This window comes from Meleagris gallopavo, chromosome 1 (genome assembly GCF_905368555.1).
Source record: "Meleagris gallopavo chromosome 1, MGAL_WU_HG_1.1, whole genome shotgun sequence".
Lineage (NCBI taxonomy): Eukaryota > Metazoa > Chordata > Aves > Galliformes > Phasianidae > Meleagris > Meleagris gallopavo.
Genome location: NC_139404.1, coordinates 131,841,155 through 131,855,678, shown reverse-complemented (window position 1 = coordinate 131,855,678; position 14,524 = coordinate 131,841,155). Strand labels below are relative to the sequence as shown.

At 38.6% G+C, this 14,524-nt stretch overlaps 1 protein-coding gene across 1 annotated transcript in view; it reads right to left on the bottom strand.

Annotated features, from left to right (window-relative positions):
• Positions 1 to 6,744: 6,744 nt before the first annotated feature.
• Positions 6,745 to 14,524, bottom strand: part of SLC9A4 (solute carrier family 9 member A4) — a 34,061-nt gene continuing 26,281 nt past the window's right edge. The window contains exons 10-12 of the mRNA XM_003203170.5: positions 14,147 to 14,278; positions 13,538 to 13,628; positions 6,745 to 9,700 (exon numbers count right to left, since the gene is read on the bottom strand). Of these exons, the coding sequence (XP_003203218.2) occupies positions 9,399 to 9,700; positions 13,538 to 13,628; positions 14,147 to 14,278 (525 nt within the window). The 3' untranslated portion in view covers positions 6,745 to 9,398. The remainder of the gene's footprint in view (positions 9,701 to 13,537; positions 13,629 to 14,146; positions 14,279 to 14,524) is intronic.

The following is a 14,524-nucleotide window of genomic DNA, read 5'->3' as shown; positions in this document are numbered from 1 at the left end:
TAAAGTGGAAAAAAAGCTTACATTATTAAGCCTGAATGGCGGGTAATAAGAATGAACAGTAGAAAAATGACAATGAGATACTTAAATTCATTTTGATTCTCAATCTTCTGCCTAAACCTGAGACAGTAAAGATAGTACATATGGAACTGGGGCACCACATAGGTATCAGAGCATGGGTTATTTCAACTTCCAGTGCAAAAATTGTGGCTAAATTCAATATCACAAATGTTTCTTGGAATGCGTCAATCAACTTAAAAATATATATTAATTATTCTATCGCAAGGCAAACTTGGAAGAAAGTAGTTATTCTTTATATAGAATGGTTCTGAATAAAGAATTAATTTACTCATTTACTAATAAAGAATTGGTTTACTTGTATATAAGTTATCCCAGGAATAGAGTCCTGGGGCTTCATGAGAGAAGTGGCTGAGTAACTGGACACCTTAACATGTAGAGGTCTTTGTAAGATGCTCAGTGTATTGAGTGAAAGAAATGATTGATCCAAGGTTCATCCAGCTGTGTTTGCCATCCTGACTACTCATCACAAAAATTTATCGGATTTATGCAGAGCAAAAAACACAGACATAATTCCCCAGAAGTCCCCAGAGATGTTTTTCAGTATGGTTAGTTATATATGGAAGATACATCAACGTTTCCTTGATGCCTTGATGCCTTGATGACAGCACAAAATCCTCAAATAAGTAGCTACAATATTTGGTCTTATTGTGTATTTTTTATAATGTGCCATAACATTTTCATTATCTACAATGTATGCAAACCAGGATCAATTCTCTTACACTGGCACCGCAAGTACAACTCTAAGATCCAGTTAATCATGGTGCACTGGTTTATTATTTCGATTTCTGATTGAATTTATCTATATTAAAAACAAAATAAACTGATATTTTCATTTCTTCTTACATTTGTAGAAGTAATTATTTATGAAGTCTGAATGAAGATACGATAATGAATCATCTTAATAGTAATGTGCCATTATCAATATGCATTTGTTTTTTCATGAGAAGGATATTTTAGGATTGGGGGATAGCACTAGTTCTGAAAAGTAGACTAAAATTAAAGATTCTGATGCCCAGGTGGAGGCATTAAGAAACTAAAATACCTGAGTTGAGGAGACCACTAACTTTGTGATCATGGTTAGACCTTCCATCCATAATACTAGATATAGAAGGAAAAATACAATAATCTGTATTGCTGTGGCTCCTGGAAAAGCCAAAAGTGTGGGTACCAGTTATTTACTGGACAGCATGAAACCACAAAATAAATTTAACAGTTTGGAACTCTGATCCTCCTAATTTATGTTTGTGATTTGTGCTGTCCTTAGAAAAAGCACAAGTCTAAAAAAAGCCAAGGATGTAATACCCTGATTTCAATGATGTACTTGGCCTTTGATGGAAATTTTCTTATTGATTTCAATAACTCGAGCTGTATAAAATCAATCTTTATATGCTTTGCTTTATTGAAACTACTCCCAACCTTGAAGTTAAGCATTAAGGTTCAGATCCTTGCGGGCATTTACGTGTTTAATTATTTTCCCACATCAGAACTAGCAGATAAAGACATGTTCCAAATTCTTGGCCATAAGGGCATGACAGTTCCTAGACACTTGTCTCTGAACCAGGCAGCCTGCCAAGTGGTAGGCTTATTTGCCTCAAAACTTCAAGAATCGAGTGTGTCAGGCTGGCACAAAGAACTGGTCACTAAATTCATATCACGGAATACATACAAGCACGATGTTTTTCTTTTGGCAATGAAAGCTACTGGAATGTAATACGACATTTGAAAAAACATCTCTGCTAGTGTGTTACATTAATCTTTATGCCAATAGTGAGAATTCCACTCTAAAAGTGAACTAATTATCTAAAAAAAAGCAGCCATCCTCGTGAAGAATCTGACTTCAGAGAGTGTTGGGAAATACTCTTTTTCATGTCTGACCTGAAAGCCACTTCTCTTTGCACGGTTTACTTTTGGCCTTCAGTCCTAGCAAAGGATTTAAATGTGTCGCCTACCCTTTTTGACTCTTTAAATATGTTGCTTAATTCCATCAACAGAGGTCACTGCCGCTCTTTTCCTCTTTGGTGAAAGCATGCCTTTTCCAGAGATAACGCAGAACAACTAATGCTCTCTTCTAGCAGAGTTTTGGTTTACTCTTTAAGACTAGTTTGAGAAAATTCATGCATAATTTTGTAAGGTTGAAAACCAAATAAAAGCAACAATAATAATAATTGATAGGAAAATATTGAAAAGAGTCTCTTTTGATCCTTGGAACTCAATGTAATTTATGCAGTTCTTATTACAGTGATACTTTAAGCTTTGTTGTTATATTTCTCTTTCTTTTAGTTTCCTACAAGCAAGACCTGCAAATCTGGTCTTGGCACCATCACTCATATCTGCTCTGCAGCTCTTGGTAATTCAGGATCAAACATTTTTGCACCAGGGAAGAATAAGAGAAAAATTTATGAAAGAGCACTTTCAAATTGCTAAGGCTTGCTAACAAATTTGTCAGCAGTCATCATTTTCATCTAAATCCACGTTTGCATAACTAAGCAAATGATGAAGAAAAATTTGGCAATATCTATCATTAAGAGGAATTCAAGCCAAAAGGTCCATTTGAGCTAGCAGTAATGTGAGCCTTGCAGTTTTCTATTGCAAAATCCAGTAGATTGAGCCAAAAATGCAGACAAAGCTCCTTCAGAACTAAAGAGAATATAGGAGTTGTACACAGTGAGACACTGTTAAAAATATAAATTACCTTTTTATGCATATAAGAAGAAATACCTCAGCTTATTTATCAGGAAAATAAAACTCATGTCAGAACCAAAGCAGTCATAGTATCTACTTTTGAAAAGAAGATATTCATTCATAGTTGTCAAAACTGCTTAAAGGATCAGGGCAGTGGATTTCCGCTTCAGACAGATGTGTTTAGATGTTCACCATGAAAATGTCTACCAGTGGGGTAGGTGTCTGAGCTCCAATTGGACTAATGGAGTCTAAATTTCTTGCCAGAACATTGCAAAGCAGCCATCCACATTTGTTCAAGGGATGTGAGCCACTGGCTGCCTTGAACTGATGCCCATGTCTCTAGCCCCAGCAGTGCAGTCCAGCTGCCATAAGGCTGCTCCAAGTCCATCTCTGTCCTCCAGCTGCTGATCCAATGAGCGGAAGGTTCCTGGAGTTCCCATGCCAAATCTAGCATCTCTCATAGCTTAAGTCACATCTATATGACATAGCCCTGAGTGACTTTATCTCTATTTTACATGTGAGAAAATTGACATGTAGAAAGCTGAAGAGATTTGTCCTAGTTCTAACACAAACCAAATACCTGTAGTCTCTGTTCCTTACTCAACAAAAGTAGAGAAGGAGAAACAAATTCAAGAGTTTCTGATTCAGCTTCAAATGAAAAAAGTGTATTTCCCATAATAAACTTACCTCTCACTAGTTTCTTTCAGTATTTTTTGTTGCTCTGGAAAATATGCAGAGCATACATCGTTTTTGGAAAAGAACAACCATGGGAAAAATAAGTGAAGATTTTATTTTCTTTATGTATTTTAAATATGACAAAATTTTTGGTGATTTTAGGACACAAAATACTTTAAGCAGCAGATCTTTTTTTTTTTTTTTTGATCTTTGAAGATGCCTGTCTTCAGGTGGTGTACAATGTCACTTCTGTGCAGATTGTTTCTCTCCTGTGTGTGTCTGTGGGGAAAGAGCTGAAGGAACAGTTCCAGCTTGTTCCTTTGTTCCTTTCTGTTGGTTTCAGTCACCTGAAGCCCAAGTAAAGGCAGACATAGGGTCAAGGGACCAGAGTCTCATGTTTGGTTCCTGGCACTGTTCCTGTATGAGATACGCCCACGGCTCATTTGTTCTGTGCAAGTTTCTCCACCTTTTGCACGGGCTTTTAACATTGACATAATTCTCAAGATGCCGCCTCTCTGAGCTATCTGTGTTTTGTGTGCACGCAGACCTGGAAGACACTGTGCAAGTATTCTCAGTATAAAATTGAAACTGAATATATTTGGGCAGCTGGTTTCTGTTTGCACTTTTTTCCTCACCCAGTGGAATCTTCCGTGATGGAAAAAATATCCATAAGAAAGGCATGAATAAGGCTAGCTAGAGGGCTAGAAGTTTTATTCCAAGATTATAAGAAAACAAAACAAAACAAAACAAAACAAAAAGAGCTCTTTTATTTTGATATTTGCATATTATGATTTTCACTCCTTATCTCTGCTCATAATACAATAAAGTAAGGAACAAATGGTGTTCAATCCAGTATCTACTAGCAAGTCAAAAATAGTACTTGAGGTACATGCTAGCAAAAAAACAGATTTCAGTCTTCTTGAGGTGCTGCCCAGAGAAGCTGTGGTGTCCCATCCCCGGAGAAGCTCATGACCTTCCAACCCAAACCATTCTGTGATTCTACAATTCTTGACAATTTTGTAGTTATCAGAATAAGTTTCTGATGGGAAGGCATTGGGCAGACGTCCAGTGACCCAACCATGCTTGCAGATGTGGATGACTAATACCTAGTGCCCTCAGCTCAATGTGGCTCACTTCTTGCAAGCTGTCTCTTGCTCCCACAAGGACAGTGTGAAAGAAGTCATGGCTGATGTTCAGTTTGAATATCTACTACTGACCAGCTGTCCTCTAGTGGCACAATTACCATTTCCCAAAAAAAAGGTAGCCTCAAAATCTGAGCTTGGCACTCTTGCATTCAGACTATGTTCTCATTTCTTATGATTGAAAGGTAGCAAAAAATCCCATTGTTCCAGGAGGAAGGATGGGCTAGGAATAAATAAGAACTATTGTTAACCATGAAAGTTCACTCATGAAACCAAAGCAGGAAAGAAAAAAAGAGTTTCACTTGTGCGTAACATTAAGAGAGATTATCAAAAGGAAATAAATTAGCTAACTTAGTCCAGTATATTTCCAGTCCTAACTGATTCAGAGTATTACTCATGTTACCGTGACACCCTAAATTTTAAGGTGAGTTTGATAAAACAATAAACGTAATTGTCCTACCTAAAAAGCAAACAAAATATAAAGATAGGGTAATCTGTTTTTCCACTCTTAATGTTTGAGTTTGATTCATATACGTAGACAGAAAATTAGAAAAGGAGGCTATGAAGAAAGGAAGCTTAGAAACATTTAACAGACTTTCCAGAGTCTCACACAGGCATTTAAATAGCAGTTTCTATTCAGATATGACAATTAAAAGGTTCTAAAGGCTACAGGAAAACCCCTGAAAATGTTGACATTCAAAACCCACATACCAGCAATAAAATAATAATCACGATTATTTTCATTGTCTCTTACTTAAAAGTCAATAGATTTATCAATAGTGATTTGATGATTTAACATTAGATATCACTTGTCCTCTAAACTCTAACTACCTCACTCGTCAACACAGATTAAGCTATCGTTTGCATGCTGAAAATGATCACAGTCACTTCTTCTCTACAAGTATCCAGCCTGAAACCCTGGCCAACTTTTCTGAATCCCATCAAACCTTCCTTAATTGATCTAAGTACATCCAAACTTAGTCTGTCTTTTAGTTTGCCTCTTGCTAGGTTAATACGCACAGCGCTTTTCTGCCTGTTTTTTCTGAGTTTCCTGTGCCAATTCAACTTAAATCACAGTGCAATTTAAATCCCTGGGTAAACAGTAGCTCTGTACCAGTCTGAAAAGGAGACCTTGAAGTGACTTACACATTTCCAAGATGTGGCTCAGGCTAGTGTTTAGGAATGCCCCCACACATGAGGACTTACAAACCAGCAGAGGGTCTAAACTCCTGCCCTAAAACACTTTAATTTTCTCTACAGACCAGGTCTGAGAGTCTACTGTCACAGTATTAGTTACCTGCAATGAAACATTACTGCAGTTATTGCCATTTAAAACATAAGTGATATGATTCTTCAAGGAGAATTCCACTTCCACAAGTATGAAATAACCACAAAAACGAACAAACAGTGCAACTTTATACATTGGAACATATTTTGTATAGGTATCTGCAGCATGGTTTCTTGGCTAATGGCCAGCAGGCCCATTATCTGCAACTAATGGCGCAGAAAGAAATTTTCTTCCAGGACTACTTTCTCATTGCTAGGAAAGCAAATTAAAAATAGACTTTACACGTCTGGGGACCAGACTGCAAAAGCTGGGAGAGCTCTATTAACTTCCGTATGCTCTAAGGCTTTACACTCTCTGAAGATCTGGCTCACTGATTTCCTGAGAGGAAAGATTAGGAAATGAAACAAAAGTGGGAGATATGCCTCCTGCTATGTTCTAGCTTGATTTATATTTTAGAAAGACTTGATTATTTTTATCCAGTTCTGATATGAATGGTCACTGGAAATTGAATGCTTTGCTCCCTACTTACAATGGGTATCTAGAAAAATGCTCTACAACTTTTATTAAATTCAATTAAAAATCTGGGAGTCATTTTTAAGCATGTCTTTTTATATATTTTCTCATGATCCATGTCTAGTTCTGTTCCATGCTACAGTTCTATTCACCTTCCTCATCTCACACAGATTTTGTAACTCTCCAGTTTCCCCAGACAAACTGTTGATTAAATCTTCTTAAGAGGACATGCTGAATTTGCAGCACACAATAATTCCTATTTAATCTCTTTCCTGAGTCTCCCTTTGAAGAAAGGATAGTATCCTCTCTTCACTGTTCTCTCAGAGGTACCATTTTCCGTCCATTACTATTCTCAGTGTTTGCCTCCAATCCACATCACTCACTGCTGGTTTCGGAGATCCCACCTCCTCTTGACCCCGTGACACAGAAGCAGATCCCATCTCTCTATTCCCCTTCTATGCACTTACATCAGCTGTACAACCACTCAGCCGATTTTGCTCTCAGTTAAACTTCATATTGCAACTGGGTATTCCACAGAAAATCAAGTCTTAAATTGCATTATGATAACTCTTTTTCTTCCTTAAAATAATGTTTTCATTGAGATTCATTATTTGTTGGTATAATTCGCTGTAGGATTGACAGCTGGCATAAAGTTTTTATTTAAAGACTATATGGAACACACATGAGCAGGGTTTGTTTGTTGATTTTCCGATACAGAACCGTGTTTGTTTGCTTATTGGCAGTACAAAAGACGAAGCTTACCCTTTCATAAAAGGAAGTTGGATAATTTGTCTGGCACAGTGAGGAAATGCAAACAGAATTTAAGATTCAGAAAGCTGAGTACAGTTTCAGTACAGATGATTCATTATGATCTGCTAAATATAAAAAAAAAACTTCAAATATGGGAAAAAAAGAAAGCTTTTATTTATCTTTCTTCCATAATGCCTTCCAAATTTGTTAGTTTAGATGCTACCACCCCTGAATCAGAAATCCATTGTACAAAATGTGATGCAATCATAACTTACTCTTCAAAGATGTCTTGGACAAGTGCTTAACAGTAAGATCTTCCCCCAAAATCAGAAAGGCGTCACTGTCATCACTATCTTTTATCTTTCTGCTTCCTGCAGTACATTTACAGATCTCATGTTGGATAGCTAAGCAAGCTTTGAATAGAAGAGAGAAACTTGAAGAAAGTGACCAAACTCAGTGCATTTTTTCAACTGCAGATTTTAGTGCAGCTGTAAGAATGAGTTTATGCACTTCTGGACTCAAATTATTCCTTTGTTTAAAATCTGCTCACATACAGTTTTACAACACTGGTGACAGCTCTTCCATCTTGCAAAAAGAAGCTCAGACAGAGGCACTAGGTGACCAGTATTTTTAATTGGCAGTTTAGACTTCAACTAATATATCCCAGGCCCACAGCTTCGTGCTTCCCCTGTTCTTACCATTAGGAATATCTGCTGTTGAAATTAGCACGAGTGCATGGAGTCAACTGAAAAGGATGCTCAGCAGAAGAGGTGGGAGGCCAGGGGCTCAAGTGAAGGTGCCCCTGGTTATTTCTGTCTTTTTAGCAAACACTTCTCTGTGCAACGTACAGGCAAACATTCTTTCTATTGAGAATTAGAAAGGACTTCTATCCTTTCCTAAAGGGGAGCTACAGGAAAGCAGAGCACAAACTCTTTAGCAGGGTCTATAGTGACAGGGAAAGGGGAAATTGTTTCAAACTTAAAGAGGGGAGATTCAGGTTGGATATAAGGAAAAAGTCTCTTGCAGTGGGGGTGCTAAGGCACTGGAACAGATTGCCCAGAGAGGTGGTGGATGCCCTGTCCCTGGAGACATTCAAGGCCAGGACAGACCAGGCTCCAGGCAGTGTTAACTACTTGTGGATATCCCTTTTCATTGCAGGAGAGTCAGACTAGATGACCTTTAAAGGTCCCTTTCAGCTCTGAGGATTCTATGCTTCTACAATCTTAAAAACCTGGCAGCACAACATAGAGCCTTTATTTCCTGCTAGCCAGCAGGATACAAAGTCAGACTAGACTCTCTTTTCCTTTTTGTCCAACTCTTGTTTCCCACCGAAGTGCAGATCCAGCTTCAGTGCAAAGAGTAGCCTAGTGATTTGGGCACCCTCAGCAAGGTGGAAGTGAGAGATGGAGGTTAGCTTCTCCATGACAAAAACCTCTGCCTCACTAGACCAGAGCTATAAGCACAAGTCTATTTTGCACAACCTTGCTGTCTCATATTTGAAAAATATGAGCTTTGTGTTAGTCTCCAAACTGCACCCCTCCCAGAAGAGTTCTCTCTGGATTTGTTAGTACTAGGATATCTCCTTTCTTCATCTAAAAATGTTGTAGGTGGGTGATGCCTCTGTACTGAAGTTGCAGGAATCCCAGACCATCCTATAACTCACTTCAGGCATTTTTCCAAAGCCAAAACCTGAAATGCTGGTGGATATCCAAGAGCTTAGAATGACCACTAAGTAATTATTTTCATTTATGTTTCATTTATGTTCTAGGCATCTTCAGTGGTATTTAGGAACCCTAAAAAAGCCTTTTTCCCCACTCTTACTTGGAACATCTCAGCTACTCTGAGGTTCAACTTGCCTAGAGCTCTGAAGTTACCAATCTGAGCACCCATGTCTAAACCACATCCTTGTTATTCTTTCCCCTGGATTTAATCCATAGTTTAGAACAGAAGAAGGCAATATCAGCTCTCAACTAGAACACTGCATATGTCCAACTGTTGTTACCTAAATCCATACCCAAATCCCTACAAAGATCATGTTCCTCTCTTTCCTGCATTGTTTTGCCAAAAAGCCAGTTTAATATAAACATATAAGAATTTAAATCTTCCTCGAGCTGCTAAGTACCTTGATACAGTACTTAAAAGTGATATGAGAATGACTGCACTGATCCCAAAAGGAAAATTGTGGTTTAGTTCATATGAGAGCTTTGTTATTTTCTCTGGAACAGTGCACAAAGGGCCCTTGAGATGCAAACATTGCTCTTCTCTGCTCCTCATATATCTAATGGCCTGGCTGGTGCCATCATTTCTGTCTCTTCTTCTGACTCATACCCCTGTAGTTTTTTCACAATGCCTCGAGGCTTTGGTATTGCAGCTCGATTGTCTGCTCTGGTGTAATGGTGACGATTGATCGTATTTCCTCTTCGACCTGACAAATGGGATGAATGGTCACATCTATCCAAGTGTGCCATTGGAACCAGCTCCTCCTGGCAATGCTTTGCTACGAGTGGCCGTAGTCGGGGCTGGGGTTTGAACTTTACTGGGATCCCAGTCTCAGAGATACTTCTGGGGTGATCTGAAAGAAAATACAGAATTCTTATGATGAAGGAAAAAAAAAGAGAAACACCATGGTGTTGACAAGGGCGGTTAAATGGTATTCAGTATTGTACAACATAATGGTTTTAAATCTTGAAATGGAAAGATTTTAAGTAATTGTTATAGAATAAGAGAACAGACAAGATCTAAAAATAATCTTTACTTTCATCCCAGTGCTGATGTTTAAAAGATCTTATTGATCTTGCCTCTATTCTGAAACCCTACTGAGAAAACACACTCAGATATCTTTCTGTATCTAATGAAGCAACTCATACTTCCTTAGACAAGAGCATTCCTTCATGTATCTTTCAACTTGCTACTGATTTCATGAATATATCTAGTGCAATGGTTGAAAAACATTGTAAAGCTCACACCAGAAATCAAAGAGTGACTACAAAGACCCTAGAACCACTGAAAATCAAGATAACCAGTCACCTATTATTAAAAACTGGGAAGAAAACAGTTTCACTTGAAACCAGGAGTTTGACTTTATGGTGCTTTGATTACTTTGGGTGTGTCAAACCTACTCCTACCAGTTTGCAGTGCTGCAAGTACACAATAAAAATGTGACTGCAGTAGTCCCTAACTCTCCCTTTTATCCTGATGAGTTTACGAAATGTACTTCTTTTACTCTTTTTAAGGCCACGTATAGTCTGACTACTCACTAGCAAATTAGTTAATTTAAGAAACAATTCATAAAAATCTAGGAAGTTTTGGGAGATAAAGCTACATGAAGAATAAAATTAGACCAGATCCTGTAAAGCTTGCAGGCATTAGGTATAGTCACACAGTCAAAACTTACAAAATTATTACAACTTAATAACTATTAAGTTATCTACATTTAATGTTGACTAGATCACTGGCCTAAAACAAGACGACATGCACCTGCACTTAATTCCACTGAGTAGGAGCACAAATTTTTAACAGCAGAAGCTTCTTCTGTTAGACCACGTGGACATATAACAATCACCCATGAGCAATAAGACAGGACAGACATTTTCCGATTTAAAGAGTTTCTACTTAGTTCGTTGAGGACAGCAGTGCCACAAACTATGACTGATATATTCTGCCAAAGAAATGACTTATTTAATGAAAGACGGGAAGAGCTGTTAGTTTAAGGATCTATATATTCACAGTCATTTCTGTCCTCTCATTTGCTAAAATTTTTGCTTGTGCTATGTATAAGTTAAACCAAGCTTGCTGGAGGGTGCTGACTCCAGAAAAGACCTCTAGGTCTCCCTCCTGCTGTAGGCATTTCAAGTGGTATGAATGCTAAGGTCTCTTCCAAACCAAACCATTCTACAACAGATCAGAGAATCATAAAATGTAACCGGATGTTCATTTCAGAATAAATAAAACTCTAAATTATTTGAAGCATTTGATTTCTATGCCTTTATGACTCCCCACCCTGCTTTCCCTTCCATCTGATAATTTTTAAAAAGCCACCTTTAACTGCAGGAAAATCTTTATGCTCTAGTAGAAACAAGAAGTAACAAGACTATATTTAGATGAGTTCATTTTGAATTATTTGTTGTACAGAGACTATAGCACAATGTGTTCAGCCTTGAATTTCATATATAATTGATATTCATAAGAGCATTACAAAATATTTTGTGGAGTTTTATGAAGTCAGCAACAATACCAAGAAGTCTAATTATTCAAATACATCACAAGACAGGTCTCAAATGCAGGCCTAGCTACTAGTAAAAACATATCTATGTTAAATGCTTCAGGATTTACTCATCACTCCACTCAAATAATGTACCTATCTGTGCTAGCAAGACTTGGACCTTTGAAAGTGTCTGAAAGGCTTCCAGGTTTGAGGCTGATGTGTAGAAAAATTTGAGTCTTTTAGAAAGACACAAAAAAACACATATTCCCCACCATGATGTCCTGACAACCAAACTTGAAAGAATTTGTTCTTCAAGAAAAAAAAAAAAAAAATTAAAATTGAACCCCCTCCCTAGAATAATTTTGATCTTCACTTCTAAATAGATGGGTTTCTGCTCTGCCTCCACCACATGTGTAGGTGCCTAGCACCAGGGGGATAGTTTATCTACAGAAATCTCTTCTGATTTAATTTATTTCAGAACAAAACAAAAAGAAAAGGAAGAAAATAATTTTGCACCTGCATGGAATATCTTTGTCATCCAATGTTTGATATAAAGATGATGATTAAAAACATGGTTTTAATCTCTTCCAGTTAATTTGGCCAGAAATGAAGAGTGATTTTCAGGGGTAGTTGATTATATTTCAGAATCACAATGAAAGCTCAGAACGGAGTCAGAGACATTACATAAGGAGATACTGATGACTATTCAAGTGTCCTAAATTCCATGTTTTCTCTGACACTACTGTTGTGTTTCATTGGGCAATTCCATTTGCTACACCCCTGACCACCTGAAAAAGTAATATGACTAGCTGGTTAGTTTGTCCAATAATTACTACAGAAATGTTCACAGAGAGCAAGCTGGGAAAAAGAAAGAAGATATGAAATAATTGCTGGGATACCATGGGAGAGTATTTTGGGATCATACACTACTTACAGTAGGATATTTAGGGAAGGAATCATAAGCGAGTAATGTAAGGGATGAGAGTGGTTTGGGGAGGAACAAGAGCAGAAAAAGACAGAGGAAGAATGGGATACAAAGGAGATGGTGGCATATAAACATAGGCTGATCAGTATGTGTGTGCAGCCATGCCATATGCCATATTGAGACTGTCTGGTCCATATTGTTGTTAAACTCTACTTCTTTTTTCCTGAGAGTGCAACTCCCTGAACAGTGTGCATATGTGTGTACGAAGGTCTGAGTATAGCAGTTAGAAAGACTGGGGTTCATACATAATGTGTAGATGCACATCACTGCAAAATTGCTAGCTATCATCAAGACAGTAGGATAAGAGGCTTGGGAAGTAAATGTTGGAGCAACCATAGCATACACTGAAGAGATCAAGTCTGTGAGTTAGCTATTGGGTGGACCAGGAGGTCCAGATCAGTGATTAGAGAGAGCATGGGATCTGTGGCTGGCTATTGGTAGGGCCATAGCCTGGACAAGGTACCGGCGAGACTGGTTTGAATGCATGTAGCCCCAAGTGTGCAAAGCAAGGGGAAACTAGGAGAACCAGGAGCCAGATAGGGGCAAGTGCCAGTTACAGAGGGATCTACTCTGTGCATGTTCATGTTGGGGGACCATGTGTTCACATGTGTGCATGTGTATGAACAGTTTTCCACTACCAGCCTTTCATCATGTTCAGCCAGAAAAGGAAACAGGAAGAGGCTGTTAGTGCTGTGTGATTGTGTGAGTGCTGTGCTACTTGGGGTGGCTGGCTGTGTGTGTGTGTGTGTACGTTGAATTATGGTATGTGGGTGTGCTACCAGGAACTCCTTCTCAGCCTCACTGTCCTGGGACATAGAGATGTGGGCAAGGAAGGGTGTCATCTTCAGCCTTATCAGGCTAGTGACATAAGAATCTCCTAAGAACTCCGCTTACAATTTTGTCCATGGAGCTGGAGAAAACGGTTTCCTTTCTTGGGCTTACACGGAAGTCATCATGCATGTGTTAAATTGCAGGGATCACAGGAGTATTTGTGCAAGAGGAAATTGCAGAAAAGTAGGCGGTGCTGGAACAAGACAGAAACTGCAACAGTCATAACCATATAAACAGTCGAGATAAAAAGATAGGAGAGAAGGGTGTAGCTCATTTAAAGAGACCAGTGACTTCCTTGTGAGTATTCATTGAGTACTGTTAAATCCATCAAACAACTGGCCAATTATCTCACTGCTAGTGCAGAATACAGCGCAAAACATTTCCATTACCTGTAAAAGTAACATGCCTGGCTTTCTTCCTAGTGGGCTGGCCACTGTGGCCCTGCGGCAAGGAGAGGTAGCGTACACTTGTGGCATTAACCTGTGTACAGACAAAAATGAGTTTAACTCAACTTCATCTCTGATGAAAATCAGTGTTTGTCAAAAGATAGGAATATGCTCTTCTAAGATTCACCTATCCTATTTCAGGTAACAATTAAGAATTAAATGGAACTTTGTCCAGCAAGAACTTACTTTTCTTCTTGAACTGTGATTATCTCAGCTGTAAATGTCTATGCTATCCAATGTCCACATTTGATCAGAAAAATCTTACTCTTATTTTGTACGTGAGAAAGCAATGCAAGTTACGTTACTTCTTACAGCCACAGTAGGTGATTTCTGACCAAGATATAGAGAGGTAGGGCATAAGAAATGCTGCTGTCCACATGCTAAGCAAAGGACTTTTTTTGCTAAGGTGCTCCATGACCATGTTGAAGAGAGCATCCACTTTAGTTGTTGCAAAAAGCATATACAGATAGATGCCTCTTTCCCTGTTTACAGAGAAGCAGAGGCACTTTTTAGTTTTTTGATTACAGGAATAGCAGTTTGCATAACAGGTACCGGTCTACCCCAAGGTAAGCTATTCCCCTTCCTGCAACTCTGCCTCAGGCTGTGCTGTCGACGGATGAGGATTTCTTGGGCCTGTTTCTCGCTGGTGTTGGAAGGTAGGTTGTGGCGGTTGTATGATGGCGCCTGTAACAAAAAACACACCCTGTTAGTTTCCCTTTGCACATGTGATGTTAATAAGGAGAAACTGTGCAGACCAAAGATAGCATGGCCAAGGGCACACTACCAACTTGATAAGAGTCTCTTCTGTACCGTGAGCAAAAAGGCAGCCTCACACTAACCTTGCTCCTGCTCAGCAAGGGTGCGTTTCAGGTTGGATATCAGGAAAAATTCCTTCTCAGAAAGAGTGGTGAGGTAGTGGCACAGGCTGCC